The sequence below is a fragment of the Pteropus vampyrus genome, unplaced genomic scaffold (assembly GCF_000151845.1).
Source record: "Pteropus vampyrus isolate Shadow unplaced genomic scaffold, Pvam_2.0 Scaffold76, whole genome shotgun sequence".
In the NCBI taxonomy this organism is placed as follows: Eukaryota; Metazoa; Chordata; class Mammalia; order Chiroptera; family Pteropodidae; genus Pteropus; species Pteropus vampyrus.
Genome location: NW_011888857.1, coordinates 4,118,425 through 4,143,820, shown reverse-complemented (window position 1 = coordinate 4,143,820; position 25,396 = coordinate 4,118,425). Strand labels below are relative to the sequence as shown.

At 40.0% G+C, this 25,396-nt stretch overlaps 1 protein-coding gene across 3 annotated transcripts in view; it reads right to left on the bottom strand.

The window, feature by feature from the left end:
• BDNF (brain derived neurotrophic factor) overlaps window positions 1-19,618 on the bottom strand; it is a 53,389-nt gene extending 33,771 nt beyond the window's left edge. The window contains exon 1 of one of the 3 annotated variants that reach the window (XM_011362565.2): window positions 19,302-19,618. In XM_011362565.2, the coding sequence (XP_011360867.1) occupies window positions 19,302-19,304 (3 nt within the window). In that variant the 5' untranslated portion in view covers window positions 19,305-19,618. Of the gene's footprint in view, window positions 1-26; window positions 365-18,230; window positions 18,559-19,301 lie in introns of those variants that run through there. The other 2 variants (XM_011362569.2, XM_011362568.1) reach the window with 2 other exon arrangements.
• Between the last annotated feature and the right edge of the window lie 5,778 nt (window positions 19,619-25,396).

The following is a 25,396-nucleotide window of genomic DNA, read 5'->3' as shown; positions in this document are numbered from 1 at the left end:
AAGAAAGAGAAAGAAAAGAAACCCACCTTTTCAGTCACTACTTGTCAAAGTAAACATCAAGGCAGCTGCTCAGGGGAAGACTTCGGCCCCAAAACTCCCAGACTCTATTATTATTTTTTCACGTTCCCTTTGGTTAAAAAGAAGGGGGGTGGGGGCGAGTCTTTGGTGCCTGGTCTGTACTCCTTCTGTTCTGCAGCAAAGAAGTTAAATTATTGATAGTGGAAATTGCATGGCGGAGGCAATACTCGCACCCCCTGAGCGAGGAGCTCCATTTGATCTCGGCAGAGGCAGGGAGATTTCATGCTAGCTCGCGGGGGGAGCGGCAGCGCGAGCAGCCCTCTCGGCGGTGAATGGGAAAGTGGGTGGGAGTCCACGAGAGGGCTCCACGATGCCTTGACGTGCGCTGTCATATGATACCTCCGCTGCCTCGAAATAGACACTCTAGTGCACGAATTACCAGAATCAAAATTCAGCGCATTTAAAATGATACATCTTTTATTAGAAGAGTTCCGTTCCAGGCATTGCACGGTTTTGCAGATGTTTTCACTTCCCTCCCTAGCAAACTTACACACGTAAACCGACCCTTTTAATAATGAACCTGGCAGCAAAGATAAATAAAAAGCCTTCTGTTTTAACCGGGGGATGGGGGTTGGGGGGAGGACTGTTGGCTCAGTTAATCTTCCTCAGGCGGCCCCCACCCCCACCCCGCCCCAGCAGAAGAGCAAACAGCCTTTCCGGTTCATATTTGCCGGTAGCCAAGACCCTTGGAGAGAACTTAAGTGGCTAGAGTCCAGAGGACAATTCTCAATTTGCCATTGGACGAACGCTGTCAACCGTCTCACCTAGGTTCCTGCATTAAAGCTGTATTTTCTTCACATTAGTTCGACCGATTCGTACGCTCTAGGACAGACCTTAAATTTTAGAACAAGGAGCAAGACGGCAGTACTTAACTTGGAGTCATTGGACCTGCTTCAAGCATAAAAATCACCTGGGTGTCTGTTAAAATGCAGACTTCTCTCCCTGAAATGATGATTTAGTCAGGGTGGGGCCAGGGGCCAGGGATTAGCATTTAACAAGCACCTCCAGCAATTCGGGTGCTGAAAATCTGAGGGCACGCTTTAAGAAACATTCTTTCCTGAGGGGTGCATAAATTGGTGTCAGAGGAATCTCCTATCCCCCTCAATTTTGGTAGGCAATTTTATGTGTATGTGCATTTTTCTGTAATCTCAAAGAGGTTTGACCTAATAATTGCTAAGACTCGTTGCTGTAAGAATTTCCCTAAACACTCTAACATTAATTTGAGGAAAGGGAAAGATTTATAAACAGTTTCCTTTCCTGGACCTTCTTGTGGTTATCAAGAATGTGCTGTTGAACTCAGTATATAATAATAACATTATATACTCAGTTCCGTTTACCTCTCAGTTTACAATTAACAAAGTGAATTCACTTTTACTAGCTGTTTTAGTGCTTCTAAAGACTAGTGACAGAAATTATTTTCATTTTATAATGAAGAACCCAAGGCTCAGTGCCACAAAATAATGTGCCCAAGTTCACACAGCTAAGTGCCAAAGAGATTTCAATGAACTCAGGAACTCCAGCTAGAAACACCCCTGTCTCCCTCACCCCAAAATAAGCCTAGCTATCTGTTCCTTGGAAGTGTTATCGGGATGTGTGATCATTCAGAGCATCTTTGCAAATTGTTGGACTGAATAGTCAAATTATTCAAATATATGCATATTCTTAGAGTGTCACACATTTAGCTTTGCACCTCTGTCAACTTGACAGAACACATGACCAATACAAACTACCCTACTGCACAGATGGTGAAGTTTATTGTGGAATATTTAATGTATGTGAAATATGCAGGCTAGCCAGAAGCATAAGACAGAGGGCATGAAGCTGGACTTGGTCACCTCAAAGAACCTCTATATTGAGTCCCAGGAGTGTAGGCTGAATTCAGACACAGTTTCTTTTAATATTGCAAAGCAATAATAAATAAAATTAATAAATAAATAACTTTAAAAATAAATTAAAAATTTTATAAATAAGAAAATACTTATACTTTCCAACTTTAAATGTGCTTGAAAATGAGTTATTTCCCCAGGTTTTTTAGTTTGCTTGTAATTTACTTCCTTCCTGAAAAATACCTAGCAGGTGAATCTCAAGAACCTTAGAAATCTTCTCAATGCTCTTCACTTGGAAATGATGGCAAATCTACCGGCTAAATTCACATTACCAGGGCAGCGTTTCTGCTGAAGGAAAAAGTGCTTTTATTTCTCAGACTCTGATAGTGTATGCGGCCAATCTTCTTATTTCTACTCTACCTTGACATTATACAAATAAATGTTTGTATCTTTACTTTCTAGTGTGTAGTGCAATTTTACTGAGGAAAAAAATAGAGGAGTCAGAAGTAGCAGGAATGTTTAGAAATAAAAAGAGATTAAATGCCAATTTAGATAAAACTTCCGATGAATCAGATCTCTTGACACTTCTGAGCACTTCCAAATTTTCTGATTTGTGATTATAGTGTTACCCAAATGATAAAAGATCAGACTTAAAACGTTTGTCTGCTTGACTTAACAGTACATCTCACATTAAAAAACAATGAAACCTAGATGAAATAAAGTTGGACCAGTGCCTTGCATAGAATTCTCAAAAGATTTTTAATTTAATTCAGGTAGCATATAGAGAGGATGTTAAAGGTCTAAGATCAAACTTTTTACAAAATGGTTTTCTTACTGTGATCAAGAGTGATACTGAGAAAAAGCCTCATTGCCTGAAAAGAAAATGTTCTTTATTTTCACTTCTGTGGGGCTTAAAAAAATTAATTTTGAATTAGCCTTTATTTATTTTTGTATGGTCTAATACTATGCTAACCCAATGTTCTAGAAAGACAAAGGTCAGGAAGAAATGTGAATTCTCATCTCTTCTTGTCAGGAAATATAAACTTATCCTCATTACCCTAGTGGAAACAGGGGCAGTAGGCTCAGATTTGACACTGACATATTTTTCTATTAATAATTTTAATTGGCTGAGGTCAATTCTAGTATCACTATAAGGATTTTATGTTTAATTATGTTTATTTAAGTTTCCTAGTTAGTCCTGCCTTCAGTCTTCCTTGCAAAAAAAATAAAGTGTCTAGAATCAAATAAATTGACCTCAAAAACTGCTGAAAATTGGAGTAATTAGTGTAGGGAAAATAAGTGAACAGAAAACTTTTCTGCTGAGCAGAGTGGCAAAGGTGTTTTTAAATTCATGTTAGATGACATCAAAGGCCCAATTCAGCATTGAGCTATGTCACTCACAATCCTCCAAATTATTGAATAAGGCTTGTCGTGAGAAAAATCTCAAGGGAGAAATAATGTTCTTATTCATTAGATGGTATTACAATATAAGGAGGATTCCTTCTCTGTAAGCTTTTTATGAACAAGGATAGCTCTATGCTATATTCAAATGTGTCCAAATTGGTCAACAGCTGTCATAGGAATTGTGTAGCCAGGCATGGCCATTAGTGACAAGCAAAAGAAACGAACCACAAAAAGAAAATGTTAGAAGGGCCAAGATTAGGAGAGTAGAATAAGGTCAAAATCTGATCCCATCTGGGAATAATATTTAGTTGGATCAAGAAAAACAGCACAAAACCCATTATGAAACAACTGAGACTAACCCCCAAACACATGAAAGTCATCAGCTTTTAACCCTCCCCATTACCAGATTTTTCTGAGAACATTCAAAAAGTATAACTGGTTTACTCATAACGTTTCTATAAGCATGGTTAAAAGGAATGGGACCGTGGACTTAGGACAAAATTTAGAGCTGACAGTGATAGCTGACTGTAGTGTTTGTTGGTTTTACTGGGAGAAGAGCCATGAGAAGAATTAGCAAGTTTATACCAAAGGGTTTCAGAACATTAAATCAGATTGTAAGGAGCAGATTACCTTATTTTTGAGAACCAACTATATTTAGGCTATGTGATTATTGAGGTGAGAGATTTTTTACTGCTAGATTTTGTATTCTTCATGGGCAAAGTTAGAAATGTATATAAGATAACTTGGAAACATAAAATCGCTGAACTTCCCAAAGTCACATTAAAGAATCGCACTAAAATTTGGGCCTATTTTTACGTGACTCTGGATCTACATGGTGCCCATCTTTCATGGTCTTTTTGACAAAGGTCCTGGGCAAGATGTGCAACTGGCTCTCTTGTTCAAGTTCTCTAGATAGCACAGGCATTATGGGAATAAAATCTTCAATAGTGCATGTGTGGCAGCAAAGATCTGGCTTTAGATTTCTCTAGCATGCAAGTTCATTTGGAAACATCTGAAGCTCAACTTTCTCAATGGCAATTTACCTTCGTTTTACCACTTTCATAGTTATACTCATTCAAATGATGAAAATTTGATGAGCACCTACTACCAGACACTGCTCTATAGACTGCGATACAGGTGAGTAAAATACATTTGGGCCCTTTAGGTGCTAAAATTCTAGAACATAAGATTTGCCCTTTAATCCATTTGGGTCACTTGTGAATTATGGAAAGGTAGGAAATTTTATTTTGTTTTGCATCGCCAAGAGTGGTGTACAGAAAGGTGAATATCAGCATGCCCCTAGTGGCCAGGGGGTGGTAATGAAGGACAAGAAACATTCTCAACGCTGGAGAGGCATGGAGCAGCTGGGGAGGGCCCACTATTGGTTGACTCTGTTCTAGCTATCATTGGTTAGCAGTGTTTTACAGAAATAGACAAAGAATAGGGGTCTGGGGGCGAAGAGAGTGGTAGGGAGTAAATGAGATGTAGTTCAAGCAAATAGTTTTCTGAATATGATTAGCTTGACTTAAAAAACGATAGGTCCAGAAGAGATCTTAAAAGACTATCTCATCTTCCTCACTACTTATAGTCCTATCATTGCAGACCAGAGAAGTAAGTAGACTACTCATCCTTTTTCTGGGGACCTTTTTAAGAATCTAGCAATTCTAGTGCTTGGAAGTTCCCATTTGTAACATATTTTGGTTCTTGTAATTTATATCTTATTTCATTTCATTTAACCTTAGTGGAGATGGAGAACAGCTGCTTACTAACCTCCTTGTGTTATTAAGTCACCACTCGGGCTTTTCTCATAGCAAGAAATCAGATCTCACAACCTTTCTTCATAAACTCCAACTTCCAACCCATTAATCATTTCCCTTGGTCTACCCTGGACCTCCTCCAAGATCTCCATATTCTTCTGAAAATGTGGAGCCCCAAACTTGACATGTGTGTGAAATTATCCAGGGCTCAGGAAACATGGGAGTTATGAATTATCTGAACACAGCTGTTGGGAAAAACTAAATGGAAGATTCAATCAGATTGACAAATTCTTCCCTTGCAACATGGAGACAGTAGTGGTTGTTTCATTAAAAGATGAGCCTTAATGTGAAAGTTATATCTTCTCTCCTTAGTTTTTAGAGGAAGCATTTTTCAAAAGAAACATATTGGTTATGATATTTAATTTTACTTCTTTTCCTCTTAATAAAATTGCCTAAGAATAAGTGATTCTTTTCTGTACTCCATTTAATATCCCAAGTTGTGGAACTTTAACTGTTAAATTGGGACATTGCTTTCACATTCTTGAGTGTTTATTTTGATGTGATTTCCCTCAGAAGGTAAGGTCTATGAAACCACACTACTTTTGAAGTTTGAATTTTTTCCTTCATTGAACCATTTCTTTTCATTTTGTCTGCACACAAAACCTAATTAGAATAGAGCAAAACTAAGTTGAAGTCCATAAAAGAGAATCAGGCTAAACTGCAGGATACCTACAATTAAGTTTACCTGATTATTTCACTTGTCAGGTATCTCCTTTATGACCTCAAAATCCAACGTGACTAAATATTTTGGCCTTCTAATTCTCTACAGCCTAGTTGAAGAGCATGGAATCAGCAGAAATACTATTCCCACTACTCACGGTTGTCTGTTTAGGGCATGTTTAGGGCATTCAGTGGTAACTGCAAAATCCATCGGGTAGTGTCAGGAGGAAATTAGGCCAGACACGAAATGAAATCAGCACTCTATAAAGAAACTCTATAAAGTAGAAGGGAAGAACATTTACTTCCCTTTCATAATATCATTTTGAGAAATTGTCAAGGGACTCTGTGACCTAAAGAAGACTACTAAGAGTGTTTGCTGTAAGTAGGTACTTCTGAAACTTTAGTCTACCAGCACGGGGCACCAAAGAGTGGTAAGTCCAGCTGGACCTAAGCAATGGTAATGTTCATGCAGATGGAGAGGGCAAATATGATGTTTCGTAAAAGCTGAGGACAGAGAGATGCGTTTAAATTCTGAGACCCCTTATGAGTGTTTTTGTAGTCATTGCTGTATAAAAGTTGGGGAAAGTTTTTATTTTTCTCTGCTTGGACAGTAGTCATGATCCGGGGGGAGGGAGAGGAGGGGTGTGTGTATGGCTAGATATCAAATTTTGAAGTCAGATGTTGATTCCATCACACAAATTAAATATATTTCTGGGATGCAAATTCAGACCACAGTCAGCTTTCCTCAGGGCAGCCCTCATGCTGAATTAGAAAAATGAAGATCTCTCATTTTTTTATTACCAAATTTCATGCCTCCCCAAATGCAGTTTAGCACTAAGGATCTTTTATTTCATAGGCATATTTTTCTGGAGGCCTTGGGGAGAGCGAGCCAATACTATCATATATTCTAACTTTTACAATTAAAAAATGTCGTGTATTTCTGACCTTTTTTAATTAAAAAAAGTTCCAAGGATAAATACTTTAAGTTAACTTGCATTGCTTATTGCTTTATGTCTATAATGAATGCTAACTTGAATTCTCTTTCTCACGTAATAAACATATTTTTATGGCATTACAACTAGATTGTAGATGTTGATCATCTCAGAACTAGTTTGCAAGCCAAATTTCCACTGCCTTCTATTTTATCTGCACACAAAAGCTAATTAAATTGAATAAAAATAAGTTGAATTCCATAAAAGAGAATCATGCTAAACTACATGCCAATTTATCTAACAAATATATATAGTTTGACGTATTCTTGACTATTCGCTTAACTAATTACCATTTTTTATATTACTTTTGTTATTGTTTTTCGTAATTCTCATTTATTTATGTGATTTTGCCCTCCATTTATTTATTTACCCTTCAGTTGATTGATATTTATAAGACCACAGCCTCAGAACAGTATTTAGTAATAGAAATTAATCACAAAAGTGGAATTATATGGATGTTATATGAAGAAAGACTTAAAGAGTATTTTTTTTGAACAATGATGTGTGTTAAAAATATATAAAGTTTAAATTAGTAAACATTTCTAAATTAATTCTAAAGTTAATAATATTTTTCAGACTAAAGAGTTTAATAAATATAATTAATTTTAGAAATTCCCCCCTTATTTCTTGATCATTTTGAGGGAAGTAAATTTTCTGTTTCATTTTGTTTTTCTAGGTGGGGTGGGGAGCTATGCGACTTTTCTTACTGAAAACCAAATAAAGCTGATGTCATATCTCAGGTAAGAATCTAGGACCAAATGAAGTAACTGAAAACATGAGGGATAATACAGGGATTAATGAAAACTTGAGGTTTCAATTCATCTTGTCTTAGCTAGTGTCTCAAAAATTATAAAATAACTATGGAGTTTTGAAGAAGTTTAAAATATAATTAGTTCTTCCCTACCATTTTGAAATTAATGTTTATTAGCATGCTACTAACATTTTGTTAATTATGTTTATATTTTAGTAGTTAATCTAAGATAAATACAAAATATCTTATTTTGAAAATCAAGAATATTAAAATCTAATGCAGACTGCTCATTGTTTTCTTATGTTTTGACTACTGGAAAATAGAAAAAATATCATTATCATATAATATGATATTAAGGCCCATATAGTAGTCAATAGTAATCAAGAAAATTTGGGTCTCGGTTTAAACTGTCACTTTCTGGCCATGTAACAAGTCACTTCGGTAGCCCAAGCTTGTTCAAATAGGTACTATAAGTTCCATAGAAATGTTTGTTGAATAAGTTGAGAGATCTTCACTCTGTGAAGTACAAGACTACTGTGCACTTCAGTTGCCCAATCAATAAAATGAGAGCCGTGGTTGTCAAGTCTGGCAGTACATGCAGACCTTAGCTCAGAAAGAACAGATGATTCAGGTGATTTCAATGCACTAGAAAACCAGTGAACTATGCTTTCAGGAAATGTGTATCATCTGGTAAACTAAACTTGGAGCTTATATAATGATTTCCCCTAACGTTAGAGCCTCGAACCCAGGTAAGGATTCATACTCTTTTATATTACGTAGCTACTTCTGACAAGGCTTTAGGTGGACTTTTTTCATACACTAAAATCATCTTTTTCTACTGGGCTGGTTTGGAGCCATATCAAATACATTGAGTTCAGGCCATCCTTCCTGCAAAAATCAGAGTGGAGGCAGGATGAGGTCTCCCCATAGACCCTGCCCCCCATCTTTGATTCCTTTCATGACTTCGGCAGCTCAGCAAAGACCACTGACTTGTGTTGTCTAAGGCTTACCAGTATGCATCCAATCCCTTGTTTAAACCTACATTTTTCTAGGAGTTGCTTTCCAGGAGGAAGGCGGATGAAATTTATCAGAAGATGCCCAAGTAGATGTATAACTTTCTTACCCAGACTATCTCCCAGCTTAGTTTCTAGAGCTGGTATTCTGAGTTCTGAGTTGGTGCAAAGACACAAAGGACCCAGACACCAATTCTTGGCCTTCTCCCAAATAAGATGCTATTTCCAGAGAAGTTCCAAGTTTGGAGTGGAGTCTTCGGAGGAAGAACATTGAATTGCACAAGGAAATCCAATAAACATTTTAGTCCCCAACAGGGACTGCAAGCCTTGTAATTATGTTTAAGATTGTGCTTGTCCATCCTCTTCTTCTCCATATCTGTAAACAAGATGTTAGCTTTGGAGGTTTGTCATCCACTGTGTTTTTGGAGAGGGCGTTCCGCATAGCAGCATCTGCAGTGCTATATAGCCAGTAACTGTTTGAAAAGGCAAATTTATGAAATGGCTTCTAAACACACTAAATCCTAATCTAAACAATTTATAACATTTCTTACTCAATAACTCTCAGAAGTCAATTAACTTGGAACCGCCCAAAACAAGTTAAGAAAGGAGCTAGACATCACCCATTGCAGCAGTCCCCAATCTTTTTGGCACCAGGGACCGGTGCTCCTATGAGAATCTAATGCCTGATGATCTGAGGTGAAGCTGAGGCAGTGATGCTAGTGCTGGGTAGTGGCTGCAAATACAGATGAAGCTTCACTTGCTTGCCCACTGCCCACCTCCTGCTGTGCGGCCTGGTTCCTAACAGGCCACCGACCCAACCTGTCCATGGACTGGGGTTTGGGGACCCCTGATTCATTGGATTAATAAACTAAATTAAGCAGAAGGAAGAACATGTAGGTGAAGAGTTCTAGATACTAATCTTTCTGTCCAGTGACTATATACTTATTTCTGGACAATTCTCTTTCCTACTAGTGTTTTATACATGACAACAATTACTAAAAAAAAAAAAAAAAAAAGCAAAGATTGCACAGGGATTTACAGATTAGTTTACTGATTACAAAAATAGGCTTTGCAATTAGACAGACCTGGGTTCGAGTCAAGTTTTGCCACTTTTTGCTCTGCTAATTTAAGATAACTAATTAACTGCTACTTCAGTTTCTTCATCTTTAAAATAGGAATAACAATAATCTCTGCCTAGAAAGATTGCTATGAGAATTCAATTAACTATGAAAATGTAAAATGTTTACCATAGTGAACTCAATAAAGTTAGATTTTATTATTAATTTATTTGATCCTCACAAAACATGTTAAGTATTGTCACTCTCTCAATTTTGTGATTATGAAAACAAGGCTTCAAAAGGGCTAGGTGACAATTAATGGTTCAGAAGTCTTTTATTCGTTAGGAAAGATTCAACGTAATTCTAAAGCAGCACTTGTGGCAACTAATTTTGAGATTCTTAGCTATCTCAGATGGCTATGGTGAAGATCTCTTAAGAAGATGTATGTGCAACCCTGAAAATGAGAGACCCAGATCAAATCTGGGTGGAAGCTATTACAGAGACACTATTTTATAATGGACTTTGGAACTAGAAAACTTTAGGTTTAAATTTAGCTTTTCTAATTAAAATTTGCTATATAATTTTGGGTAAATTACTTAAACTCTCTGAGCTCCAGTTTTCTTATTTATACAGTTAGAATATAATCTATGTCAGAGAGTTGCTTTGAGGGTTAAATAATATATGTCAAATGCAAAGCAAAAACTTAGTGCTGGACAAATGCAAAATAAATGTTATCTCATTCCATGATAATTTGCTTATACTTTGCCATAGTATAATGATGACAAAAATGAAATCTTTATAGTCTATTGAGGTTAGTGAAGTCACATCAGGTATCTAATGCAATGCTCATTGAGTTAGTGACCAGAATCTGAACTTCTCTCTTTTTCAATGGAGTGATGGATTTCTAGGGCAGTGGGTTGGCGCTGGTGGTATCAGGGATAAACTTTGGAGTAATAGCAAGCTCAGTCCATACAAACATGTTTATTATACCCTAGCCATCTCATCAGTTGGTTCTTTCTTCACTTGGCAACTTGTTTAATGGAAAAAGTGAATTTTAAAAGTTTTATTCAAATGCCAGTTTCCTTTTGCCTTAGAAGGAAAATTCAATGGCTAATACTGAAAGGTAGCAGGAGACTAAATTAACATTTCTGAATCTGCACTGTTATTAAGTGCCCCAGCCCAAGTGCTCTGTTTTTAAATAGGTTTGGGAAATGCTACAGAGTAGCATTTGCAGATTTTGTCACCAATAAAAGTCAGACACTTTTATGTCACATGTCAGTCATTACAGATATCTTAAATACACTGATGCTTATCACTACTTGAAAATGATAGTGTTTACCTTACTGTTAGATCTTATTTAGTACATTAAAAAAGCACTAAATTACTAAATCACAGAATATAATGTTTTTATAACTGTATTTCAGTGTAACTGGCTTCTTTTGTAATCTTGTAGTTTGTTTATCTTATTCCTTTAGAAGTATTATTCTGAGAAGGGTACATAGGCATGACCAGACTGCTAAAAGAGTGGAGTGCATAGCAAAAAAGTGGTTACAAAGTCCATTTTAATTCAACATATTCCAAGGAGAAAAAATAACAAGGCCATTCTTAAGCATTGATTATGGAAGTTGTTGGGGAGAAAGAAGCCTTACTGGAGGAGGAAGGTAAAAGCAGAAGAAACCTTTTTTTTTCCTACCAAAGTAACCAGAACAGTAATGAGCATGGGCAGTAGAGATCAGTCTCAATGGGCAAATGGCCTTTGAGAAATACTCACAGGAAGGACTCTGATTCAAAAACCCCTGTGTAAATACTAACCAGATTTTGATTTCCATTTTTATTTTTTCGCTCAATTTTCTTCATAGTCCCTCTTTTGTATTCACTAACCCTGCAGTATCCTATTCCAAAGGCTTTAGATATTTATGGAGTCTTTCTACCATCACCCAATTTGGGTATTTCTTTCTACAGTCACCTTATTACCTAGAGATATTAAGTAGTTGATGTTTTCCTTGAAGCTGGAGGTAAATCAGTTCCTTCTGGTTTTGATTTAGCATGTTCTGAAGGAATTTCTAGATCCCATGACATCATAACATTCACTCTGGGCACAAAGATCTCAGAGCATTTTCTTCCGCTCTTTAGTGCAATTGATTGGATTTCCCTTTCCCAGTGTGCGAATATTTTTGAGTGCATTTAGCATTCACTCAGAGGTTAAAAATTAACAAAGTACATTCTATCTCCTGTGGTGGTCCAAAAGATGCTCACAAATGGACAAAATGTCTCATACAGGACACATGTTTTGCCTACCTTCAGACTGAACTGTTAAATTCAGAGGTCACATGCTGCTAAACTGCTGGGGTTTTTTTTAAAACTAGGTTTTAAAGGTTTTTTAATTTTTAAATTAATACTTAAAAATATATTTTGCCATTTGTCTAAAATAGAATTCAAGAATGATGTCTGTCATCCCTGGTGCATCAGAAGTTATTTTAAATATGGCATCTTTATAAAAGTCAATAGATGCCTCATCAAAGGGCAATCATGTCCAGTGTGGGTGGCTGTGCCAATTGTTTTTGAACTACTGCAGCAATCTAGCCAATCCTAGGGAATGGCTTGCAGCCTTTCTACACCCACATTTTTTCTTAATTATCTCCACCAGGCTGAGTTAGCTAAGGACAGATCTATAGCATTTCCTGGATGTCAAAATGCCCACACACCTTCTGCAATCCTTGGGCTACCAGCTCCCTTTCATGTTTCTCTTGGTGGGTCCATTTAATTATTTGTTATCATGTGTACATAATGCATTATTCATGAGGCCTAGACGATTTCAGGATGTTATATCTTTGATTTTAAAAGAAAATGACCTGAGAAATTAGAACTTCTGCTTGTACGAATAAGCATGCGATAGTGAGTCTCTCATCATCCTATCCCTTCAAAAAATAATCTGCAGAAGTCTGAGATTATTGTTCAAATTAAGCTTTCCAAGTCATCATTTCTCAGAAAACAATAGGTTCAATATGTAGATCCTTTCTATGTTGAATTCAGAAAAGCTGCTTTGATTTTTCATAACGTATTTAAATAACAAGTTAGAAACTGATGGCACGCAAAATTGTAAATCATCAAAGGCTAGAGTGACTTAGTCCCTACAGTTCACCAAGTAATAGTTATCCATCATATCACCCAAATTTGGAGCTAAAGTGAAATTTAGAATTTATTCTGAGAATGTCCCTTTTTTTTTTTTTTTAAATGTGTGAGGAAATAGAGATCTAGAGGAACTAATTGATTTTTCCAGCTATTGACAACTAGTTGGGAGTAAAGCTTGAACTCGGGCTTTTAATATGGTTCACTGTGTTCTCTTGAAAAAGGTAAGAATCCAGAAGTCTGTCCCCTTCTGTGGAACAGAGCACATTAAAGGACCAGTCATGTCTCTAAGTGATAAGCTCTATCAAGATAGGTCCCACTCAGTCTTGCTCATTGTTGAATCTCCAGACTCCAGCTCAGTTCCTGGCACATAATAGTTGTCAATTAACGCTTTTAGAATAATATTATGAATGTTAGAATCTATAGAAGGTATATCTCTTAGGCCAAGTGGGAAATGTCCAGTCAAGCTTATGATCCCCATAAGCATCAGAATATCTACAAAGATAAGCAAGATTCCAGGCATCCAAGACCAGGATGAAATTCCAGAAGGTTGAAGGAAAACAAGCCAGCATAAATTCATGCATCAGATATCGGCCGGACCAAGTGACCTTTGAGAACCTTCCCAGCCCTCAGATTTTATGACTCACAAGTAAAAGTAAAATGCTTCTTGGCTTTGGCTCTTCCTATTTTCTGTGTTGTTTTGGGAGGGAATTAGTGACTGTACCTTAGATGGTGTGTAAGCTTCAGGAAGATTCGTTGAGTATGTAAGTGTGGGAGAGTGAAAGAAGGCTTAGGAAGAGATGGTCATAGGCTGGTAAAAACTTTTCATTAGGCCTGCAAAATTTTGGAAACTATTTGTAGATTTTTTTTTTTTTTTTTTTTAATTAAAGAAATCAGAATAGGAGGAAATAATTCCTACAATCCCCTTAGATTTGACACATTATGGTCTGGAGAGGAACAAGCATAGTCCTTGAAATTTGAAGAAATAGATTCTGAGTCAGTCTTCACCTCTTCCTGGCAATACATTCTTAGATAACTCTGAACCTGAGTTTCCTCATCTATAAGAGATGACTGGTAATTCCTGCTCCAAGGATTGCTGAAGAGATCAAATAAGGAAACCTATCAAGAGCTTTCAAAGCACTATATACGTATAAACTACTATTTCTAGGAAATACAAATAAAATCTGCATTATAGTGGAATTCTTTTAGAACCTCTTTAGAAAGCTAGAAGGATAGAAAAAAATCCATCTGAATTTTTAAAAACTCAGAATGAACACTCTAGAAATTGCAAATTGAGCATAGAGGCAGGAAGAAAGAATTTAACATTTTGATCTTTGCACTGTGGAATTTGGGGGTATTAGTCTTTATGGAACATGTGTATCTTTCTCAAGAAACACTTGTTAGAGCAGTAGCTTTAACTTCCAAAGTAAAAGAAGAAAGATTTCATATTTTTAAAATTGTGGTCACTCTTAAGCTAAAGCAAGGAGAAAATTTTCTTCTTATTGTTTAATCTTTCTCCCCGTTAAGTCATCCCCCCTCTCCATTTCCATAGGATTCAATAAATGGTAAGCTCGCACTAGTGTTCATAGTTACTTTTATTTATTAAGTACCACTCACTGTTCTTTACATAGATTATGGCATGTATATTTAAGAGACTCACTGCTTGTTAAATTCACTACAAAACACACAGAGACAAACATGCCCATACACACACACATACATACACACACACAGCAATAGCAGTTCAGCAGAGAAAGATATCAGCCAAAGAAAGATAATTTGAGATACTTCTGAGGTAGCAGTTGTAAAATTAAAATAGGCAACTCATTAAATTATCCACAGAGTGAAAAGAAAGCTATAAAAATAGATATTTTTCTGGCAAGTCAGTGCTTTTTCAGAACGAATTTAGTTTTAAGCAGAATTTAAAAATCAGATGCTATCAGTTCATATTCGTTAAAATCATTTAAATGGTTGGATTAGTTTCTCCTAATTAAAAGCAAAGATTAGCTTAACTGGCATTTGGTAGAAGTATATTTTATAAAAAAATATGTTCAGTTAGACATCATTTTAACTGACAGATTGTAAGCAACTTGATCAAGTGAATGTTCTTTGAGCAAGTTGGAGCCTGGTCCCCAAATCACAGAATTAAAAATAAAAATCCTTTATAAGTCATGCCTCAATGCTGACCTTTTCTCATTTTCATGTGTTGGGTTTTGTGGCTGATTGTCTATTCTGTGGTCACAGGTCCTTGCCTCTCCCATTGCCTGATTTTGGAATGTTGTTTCTTACTAAAATTTCCCCTAGAGGACAGGCCAGGAAAAGGAAAGAAACTGAATTCACTAGCGTCCCCTCTTATTAAGAATTTAGATTAGAGATTTGATAGGGAAAGAGTCTGGCAAATGAATGAAGAAGCTTGTGTATGTTGATTTTAGATCTTTTAAAGGTCATCTTTCCAATTTACAAATGATATTTTGTAAGCCAACAAAAACTTGTTTTTAAAATCCCCATTTACTGCCTTGACCATACAGATTAGATGATGTTTAAAAACAGCTAATACTCTGGTTCAATTGAATGAAAATACTGTATGCAAAGAGAATGTCATAGTGATACCTGCCACTTATGGTTTGCTTCCCACTTTGCGAAGCCCTTTCAGATGTTCTCTTCTATCCTACAAAAATTTTTGTGTTGTAGGTCTTACTATCAGGGACACTGAAAAAGCTACAGGCAGTGAATATATTTTCATCTGAATTAATACTGATATATTCCATTGGGGGAGCTAGACCAAGCTAAAACCTCATACACAAATATTAATATGCAAGACCAGGGGGTACAAAAGTCTGCTAGGTTACTGTTAATTTTTTAAGGTTAAAAATATCCCCTCCCCCCTTTCTTCTCCTCGCCTCTTTATCACCTAATATTCTGTTTGATTCCAAACGGGACCATTGAAACGTCTTGCCTTCGTGCTGAGGAGCTCTATGTAAATATACAGAAATAGTGACTACCAGGTGCACCATTCTTAAAGTGACATTCATTTCCAGCACTCTTTAGGTGAAACCATTTCATCTTACAGGTCGAGGACGTGTGTGCGCGCGCGTGAGAGAGAATGACGTGACACTTTTGAGGTTTGTTTAAGTTGTTAAAGATCTCGAGGTTAAAAGACTTAGGCTGTTAAGCATTTTCCCTCCTTGTCGCCCAAAGACGCGAAATCTACAATTTTCTCGGTTCGACTGTTAGATAAATTGGCAAGTCGACTAAAAGGATAAGATTCCCTTAACGATGCATTCATTTGAAGCCCTAGCAACTATATTAGGCAGCAGCGACTATTCGCTAGCAAGGCATCTCGCGGAGAGAGGGAACTCTGCAATTTAGAGTGACAGATGATTTTTCCTCATCCGTCAAGCCGCCTCAAAATGTCACAATATTTACACCCCTTCCTTGGTGAATTAGAATCCAGAGACAGGGAGACAGAAAAAAAAAAAATCCGACCGTTTGCCGCTTGATTGGGAAAAAGCAAGCGTTGCACCTTTAAATTCTGCCCCTCCATTCCCCGTGCCCCCCCCTTCTCGGGATTTTGCAATAAATCTCCCAGTTCTGCGTTCAGCCTTGCAGATCCGTATTTAAAACAGCACCATCTGGGAAGGGTGGGTGGCGATGGTGATGCGGACTCCTTGGAGTTCCTTTGCAGCACGCTTGGAATTGCATCAGACTGATCAGAAATCCCCCCGCCCCCAAGCCCAGCCCCTCCCGCCTCCCTCCCCTCCCTGCCCCTCCTCTTCCCTCCCTTCGCGTAGATCTGACTGAGAAAACGACTGGATCTCGGAACAATCTGTGCCCCATTCGCTGCAGGCTTGCTCCGTAAACCCTGCCCTACGCTCCCTTTGTGTGCGGAGCAGCCTATCTCCGTCATCTGATCCTAGTGCCTGTTTTTTATTTTTTCTTTCTAAATCTCCACAATATCTTCGCGTTGCCTATGAATCCCTTCTACCGGAGTAGAGTTGGGATCTTTCTTTCGCTTGCTAGAACAGTCGAGTCCTGAGTTTCGGAAATAGGTTTTTCCCTACGCTCCCCCCACCCCCACCCCAAGCCCTTGCCTCTTAATTAAGAAAGGCTGATCCCGGAAGGAGGAGTCCAAAACGCCCAAGCCCTGGGGCGAAAACTGTCAGCAGGCTAAGCTCCGCTGCTTGAACAAAAGGCCCGGGAAGGGGGTGGGTCTAGGGTCGCAGAAGTGTGGAGAGGATGGTGGCCCCTGTGGAGGAGCATGCAAGTCCCTGGGCTCCCAGAGGAGAAACAGGAGGACAACGCTGCTGCGCGCTCTGGCCGCTCCGGGTCCCTTCAGGGCGGAGGCGGGGGAGGTGGAACGGAAGGCTGGGAGGCTCTAAGCAGCTTCGATCTACCCCGCCCCTCGGCCCACCCGTGCGGCGGCGGCTGCGGCTCCGCGGCTAGCCGGCGGTCCCTACACCCGCGCCTCCCGGAGCAAACTCGGGGTGGTTGGGCGGTCTGTGCGCCTAGCTGATTGGTGGCTCTGTCTAGCCGCCGCGCGAAGTGGTCTTCACCATCTCCAGCCGCCCAGGTCCCCTCCCCCGGCCCGCTTCCTGGCTCTTCGGTGCGGAAAGGACCTTCTCCCAAGCAGAGCCCCCCCTTTCCTTAGTTACCCCGACTGACTCGGACCTGGGCTCAGTGAGGCATCCGGCCCGGCGGGGGAGCTGAGCGCGGTCTCGGCGGCAACCCTTCCCTTGAGAAAGCGGGAGCCCTCTAAGCCAGCGCCGAAACTCGGGCGAGAGGGAGGGAAAAAAAGAAGAAAAAACCCAGAAACATCCAACGAGGCGTGAGGGCGACGGAGGGAAATTGATAGAATGAGGAAGGGATGGAGGCAGGAGGAGGGGCGGGGTGGAAGGAGGGGGGGCGAGAAGGAGGGAGGGAGGGGGAGAGAGGGAGGGATACAGAGAGAATGAATCCTTCTCACTAGAAAAGCTGAAATTACCTTAATTCATTTTGTGTTGGGGATTTAACGTTACCTCCTATCCTCTCCCCAACCTCCACCTCCCTTTTCCTCGCCGCACACCACCTCATTCTAAATGGTACAAAGTCAAAATTTAGGAAATCGAATGTTGTGTAAAAGCTTCATAATTAATAATGAGTCTACTGTACACACACACACACACACACACACACACACACACACACACACCAGAAAAGAGAACGGAAAAGAGGGAGGTGAAGGGGAAAAAGAGAGAAATCTTACATTTGAATCAGACATTTGCAGGTCCAAGTTAACTAAACTCATTATATCCGCATGAAGACTGAGCATTTTTCTTCTTCTCTCTCTTTACCCCTAGGCTCTCACCTAGGGCAATTCAAACTAGGAAAATACCAAGAAACAACCCCCCCTCTCACGCTTTCTTTCTACCTCCTCCCCTCCACTACACGTCCTCTTGGGAAGATCTAGTATCAAAATAGCTCAAGATTTGGGATTTCAGGGGGGATCCCCGCCCCGGTGCTTACCTTCTTTGCGGCTTACACCACCCCGGTGGCTAGATCCTGGAGATAAACACTTGCATTTCCCAAAGTTAACCCAGTATACCAACCCGGAGCTTGCCAAGAGTCTATTCCAGCCTACACCGCTAGGAAGCCAACTTCAGCGAGCTCAATGAGGGGACCAAACTGGGGCTCGCTTTCCAAACCCTCCGCTCCAAAATCTGATTCTTCAGCCCAGATCTCAGTGTGAGCCGAACCTTAGAAAAGACGCTTCTTAAGGGCGACACAGGGCTGGCTTTACTGCGGGGACAGGACGGCTACCTGGAGCACCACGACCTCGGACAAATCCGTTGGCTCTGTCCAAGGTGCTGAATGGACTCCGATCGCCCGGATTACACACCCGGCGCAGCAGGAAGAAAAGACTAAAAAAATCTCTAATTAAGTGGTACTTGATATTGCTCTAGACAATTTCTTCCACTTCCTTACGTTTTGTCACGTGCGGATGGCTTTGCCAAAGCCATCCTGTTAATAGTTGATCACATGTTGATGAGACCCTTTTCTTCTATGAGAGGATTACCCATTTCATTACCGGAGATATGTACTTCTGACTTATTTCTCTCCCACCAACCCCACCCCCATTTGCACCCAAACTCCCAGTCTCTACCCCATCCTTACCCCCACTCCACCCCTACCCCAACCTCTAATAGCATTATTGTTTTAGATGGAAATTAACCCCCTTGCGAATGTCAATTACATGTTCATATATAAATCATAGAATATGCTCATACACCACACACATAGAGGCAAAGAATGGAATGCAGGAAGGCTGAGAGAGAAGCATCAGCCTTGAACAGCCAATATAACACACACACACACACACCCCCTCCAGCTCCAAGTTTGTTCCACGCAGTTCCACATTGCTGTGTTAAATCTCAAATGAATCCAATTAAAGTTGCACTATGTAAAAACCCGATTCTCCTGGCCTGAGTAGCTGCTGTTCTTTGGCGTGTGAAATGCTTGGAAGAGCTGTGATATGCCCGTTGTTAAGCAACATGTCAAAATTTTTTCAATTATAATGCAGGGTTTATTGCTACTCACCATTGTGCCTTTGCTGTCCTGGAGACTCAAGTGTCTTAAAATCCCGTCTCCCCAACAGATGCTGGAAGGTAATGTGTCTTGTTTGAAGTCATCATGTGAGAAGTTCGGCTTTGCTCAGTGGATCGCCCACCACTTGGTGTGACTTATGAATCTAATAACCCTTTGCAATATCCGCAAGCTTAAACTCTCAACCACCTTGGCGACTACAGAAGACAAAGCAACTGGCATCGATGTTGAAAAACCTATAGATTTACGCAAACGCCCTCACTCCGAGAGAAACGTTTCCTTTTGAGTTATTACGTGATTCTAATGAATGAGCGAGGTTACCAATGCCTGCCCAACTGCCCTGCTATATAGAGGGTGGTTCCTGGATCTGCCTCCCAACCGCCCGTCACTGGGTGCTAGCACAGAAAGTTCCCGAGGAAAGTGAGGAGTTTCAGGGTACCCTGATAAAAACAACCCAGCCTGCACACCGCTCCCTTGCCCACTGCTCAGGTCACACCTAGGGCTCTGACAAAGCTGAGCTCTGCTTGGGAGATTTCTCTGTCGCCAGGTAAGAAAACCTTTGCCTCGTCAGGCTAGGGCGGGAAGACCGCTGGAGAACTTGTTGCTTATCAGCGCCAGCAGGCTACCGCTTTAATAATAATACCAGAAAAGCGCAGGAGGAGGGAGGAAGGGGAGTGCGGCAACGAAGACGACTATCCTTGCTATTAACGTGACCAACTCACTGTGACTCCCTTGGTAAAAAGGAAACTTCTTAGAAAAGTTCGTGCCCCTCCCCCATCCCGATCATGACTAAGGGTCTCCAACTGATGAGGTCGTGAGTGATGATCAAGTGGGGGTGGGGGGCTAGGCGGCGGGGCGGGGCGGGGGGAGTGTGGACGTGTGACTTGTCCTTGGGAACAACTACGTGCGTCGAAGCGCGCATCAGCCCGGCGACTTTCCCCTTCCCTCTTAGGGACTGATGACTAGGCGAGAGGCACCGAGGCGAGCCACTAGTTGCCCACAGAAACCTGTGTAAATCGAGCTCTCGAGCGGCTGAGTTGAATGAAGTTATGACTGCGTTTGCTCTAATGGGTTATGGCTTTTCAAATGTGAGTTAATAGCCCCGGTGCGCAGCTAGATCGGCATGGCGCGTGGCGGAGTGTGGAGCCGCAGGCAAAGGCAGGGAGGGGTGCCACCGCATCGGCTCAGCGCTCCGCGTCCGCTCGGTGCTTCTTCCTTGGAGTCGCTTCCGCATCATCCGGGGGCTCCCGGGCCGCCAGGGTGCCGGGGTGAGCGCGGCGGGAAACTGGGGCCGCGCGCAAGAGGAGCCAGGGCTAGGGTTGCGAGCAGCAGGAGGGGGCTCTCCCAGGAAGCCCTGCGGTTAGCACCCGCGCTTCTCCATCAGTGGCTGCGCAAGCTAGGAAGTGGAGAGGTCACGTGTCGGCGGAAAGTAACTTAGAAGGGAAAGGATGAACTTAAAGGAGAAGAAAAAAGCACAATAAAACAAACCATCCCCCTACCTGCTTCCACCCCGTGCCCTACCCCATGTGTAAAATAAAGGTAAAGGCGGGCGAGGTGGAAGAAGGGAGCCATTCTCTGCTGGAGACCAGGGGAGAACTCAGGAAGTCTCGGGCAACGAGGTAAGTCGACCACTGGCAACGTTCCCCAGCCTAGGGAGTCGCAAGCACAAGGTATCTTTCCACTGAAGCTGCCCTTTGGCTACCCGCAGCCGGCTCCTGCACAACCAAGCTGTGGAACCAAAGATGACTGTAAACCAGTTGTTATGGAGATGTCGGTCGCTCTGAGGAGCGCAAGAGCCCTGGGAAGTCCCCAGACGCATTTCAGGTTTCGTCGTTTTGGCACCGATCACCATGATTTTACTCTCCATCCAGGGTTCCCACGAAGGGCACCCACAAAACGCGTCACAGGCCCTGGCTGCGGCGTTATTGACTGCAGGGATGAGGCAGATAGATGCTGCAGAAGATGGTGGATAGCTCTTAAGTTTTGGAACGCCCACCTCTTTCCAATTTCCAGTTTCTTTATGCCGATCAAAAGTGCTGTATTTAAGTGTCTTTCGTGCTTCCTTATGTGTACAAACCTCAATGACAGGAGAGGATATGTTAGAACATTAACATTCAGTGGCTGCTTCAAGGTCCTGCTCCCCTATTCCTCCCATCCCAGAAATGCCTTCCTTATGGAAAACAGGTTTTACTTCCTAATTCTGTATGTAGACTTTGTTCACTGGAGTCCCCATTGGTACCGGGTTATTACTACCATAAGTCCAGTGTTGAGTTGATACGGCTCTACAAATGTTTCAGTCAACCCAGTTTATTATAGACTCTAGCCAAAATACATATCTAAAAAAGCTTGCCAGACCTCATCAGGGAAAGTTTTAGACTTGCCAGACTCCTAGAGACCTGAGTTGGGTCATCATAAAAGGATGCCAAGACACCCTCACAGTCATCAATGCAACAGTCCTTTTCGACTAAAAGGACTGCTCAGATTGTCCACAGACTGCACTTTTTTTGTCGATCCATGAATTAGCCAGCAGATGCTGCCCTAAGACTGGGACAGCTGGCACATACCACCCCCAGAGGTCTTGGGGTACAGGTTTTATAAACAAAACTGGTTTCTTGAGAGTACAATTCATAATACCATAATTAAGTTTCCTTGTCTATTCAGTGACCCTAGTATAGATCTGCAATCTTAAAATAACACAGGGAGATGACCACTGTGTTATTTGAACATAATCATTCCCCATTGTCATCTATATGATATATTTTATCTGACTTCTTTGTCAGCACTTTGTAATATGTATAGAGACTATCATTTATTCTTCTGATGGGTATTTATTCTGAAAATTAATGCCATATTTTATAATGGGACATCGTGAATTGTTAACTTGGGAGCTTGAGGATTCAGAACATTAACGATTAATTAATCTGAAATAATTAGACAGCACATGATTGTACTATAAATATTTCCCAAGGAATATTTTTGACCATTGACTTTTCTTCTTAGAGTCATTACTAACACCTACAACTGATAAAACAAGACAAGGGACAAGAGTTGCTATATAACCAGAGTTGCGAAAGAGACTTGGGGAGAGGAATGGAGAGATGGTGTTTGACACACATTTTTTTCCCTCCTCTCTTGATTTTTCAGTGATCGAAGGGAGAATTTTCTTCTCTTGGTGCATTATCAGGTCTCCATCCTTTTATCTCCATCCACACATGTATTTTCTTTCTTTTCCATCTGCTGAAATCCAGTGTCTAATATAAGCAAAGGCTGCAGTCATTTCATTTGTTAAGATAGATGTCAAGTACTTTAACTGCCACAATTTTAATCTCAGGAGCACTTATTTCTGAGGTTGTCTCATTTTCTCCACACAACCTTAGTTGGCTGTGATATGAATACCACACTTCTCTAGGTTCATCTGACACCATTCACTTTTAGTAATGATAAGAACATTTCAAACCGAACAGCAAATGAATCTTGTTCCTTAAAGATCACAACCTAACAATGTAGCCACATTTTAAGCAAAGTGTATTAATATAACGGTGAAGGAAGGCTTTTTGCTTCCAAACTGAGCGTTGTGTTTCTTTAGGTGAATTGCTTCATGTTCCATGCAGTTTTCTACCAAAGTCATAGTTATAAAGCTTATCTTCCACTTGTACCTTTATGAAGATGGCTACAAAAATTAATAAGAAGCTTATGAAGACTAGGAGGCATGATTCAGTTATAAAATAAATAAATCCTAGAGATGTAATGTACAGCATAGAAAATATAGTCAATAATATAATAACTACTATATAGTGGTAGAAGGTTACTAGAATTGTCATGGTGATCACTTCATAAGGTATATGGATGTCGAATCACTATATTATACACCTGAAACTAATATAATATTGCATGTCAACTATACTTTAATTAAAAAAACAAGGAAGCAGAAAAATATCATTAAGTAGATGTGTGAAGAGTCTCAGAATTAGTGAGAGAGAGAGGTAATAAAACAGTAGCCCATGAAATCAGAAATGAAAGATTTCTTTTTCTTAGGGAATTAGCAGACACTTAGTATATTCCTTGAGATAAAGTTTACTCTCTTAATTTCTAAAAGGAAATTCAGCAAGCCACATTAAAAAGAATGGTTTGGGGATTCCCTTCCCCATATCAAGGCAGAAGTGATGAAATAGTACTTCCATTTTTTTCCTCCTAACTTTTCTATCCAAATCTCTTTGGTTGTAGTTAATTATCAATCTCTCCATCTCACCTTGTGTTGGATGGATTAGTGGATAGATTATTTCCTTTCTTCTCTCTTACTCTTACTTCCTCTCCTCCCCTTCAAAAATTATTCCATGCTGGGCACTTTGATAGGGACTGGTATCCATATATTAAAAATTCTCTACCATATAGAGTCTGAGTTGAATAGATCCAAGGTCTAATCTATAAGATCTGGGGAGTCAGGTAGAGAAGATGATATAGTTGAAAAGTGGTAATTATTGCTAAGATGTCAACAATGCCTTCTCCCAGTCAATACTTCAGGATCACTTGATATAATGAATGAAGAAGAGTGTTCACAAAGAAGTTAAGATGGTGATATAATTGCTGTCTTGGAGGCTTAAAAAAACGGATAGCAAAAGCGTTCTGTTGATGATATAAAGAGCGATTCTGACCAGGTAGAAAGAAAGATCAGCTCTCTTAGTCACTTCCTGATCTCTAATGGTTCTCCACAGGCAATAGAAAGAGTGGCAAAGAATCACGATGCACAATTTGGAAAGCTTTTTGAAAACAAGAATAGACAATGATTGCCAAGAACCTGGTGTTGAGCTCATATTTAAAAAGAACTCAAGGAATCTTCCTTCTATAAACCTAGTTTAGTTTTAGAGAATCAAAAAGAAGAAAAAGGAAGCCTTGGAAAAGTGATGATTTAGTTGCTATAACTTTTGTGTGTTACTGAGCCTGACAAGTAAGCATGAGACAGAAGATCTGGACATGACTTAACTCAATTTCAGTAAACCAGACAGCCCCATAATGAGGCTGAAACAAGACCACATGGAATATTGAGGAAGAACTGAATGATTTTCAAAACCATCTTGCAGGCAAGAGATGAATTAGAGAAAGTATGGGTGGCAAGTAGGGGAGAAGTGACGCTGCTAATATGAAAAGTTGATAGGAGATTAAGGCAGGTCAAGAACATGTCAGGTCAGGGCTTGCAAGAAAATATACTTAGTTAAATGTAAGATCATATTTGGAATTGAATAAAATGAGAAAATCACATAATTTAGGATCATGGAAAGGCAAGTAAACACTAGTAAAGTTGTAGAGTCTATATCATGGCGGCACCTAACAAGGTATGCTTGTGATTTAATTTGCCTAGAACATCTGGAGGGAAACTTTCACAGGGGCTAAAACATTTTATGATAATTTAATATGCACATGAATCTTCTGGGCACTTTGTTAAAAAGCAGGATCTGAGTGTAGGGTGGGGACCAAGATTTGATATTTTTAACAAATTCCCAACTGATAGGGTTGGAGCACACTTTGTGCATGCTGCTCCAGCCTATGATAAGATTTGCATTATAGTTTCATTGAAAGCTAACTAATCTCTTTATTAACTGAAGTGAATGCCAAATAACAAAAAATAATTCTAGGAAGAGACCTGTTACTTTAATCTTAATGTTACACAAACCACCAACTTTAACTCACTTTTGCATCCATTAATTCTAGAGATCCTGAACACAATGGACATCAACCTCTTGTTATTGACAACATTGGCCATAGTTTGAGTGTTTGTCATTTTATAAGCATTGAAATAAAAGAAAAGAGAATTGGCTCGAAATATATTGGGTACATTGCAGAAATGAAAGGAATCAGGAAAAATTATTCTAGTCATGTAAAGAGGATTGGTTAGGTCATATTATAAGTCCTGAGCTCATTCTGGGTTTCTTTCTATAAATAGGATATTTTGGAACTAGAGAAGGCATAGCAGAAGGCAACCAGAATGACAGAGGGATTTGGGGAATTTGCTTCTGTGGAAAGGTTAAAGAAACTAGGTCTGTTTTCTTTTGTAAGGAGAGAAAAGATGGTACCTCACTGAGGTGATATCATTC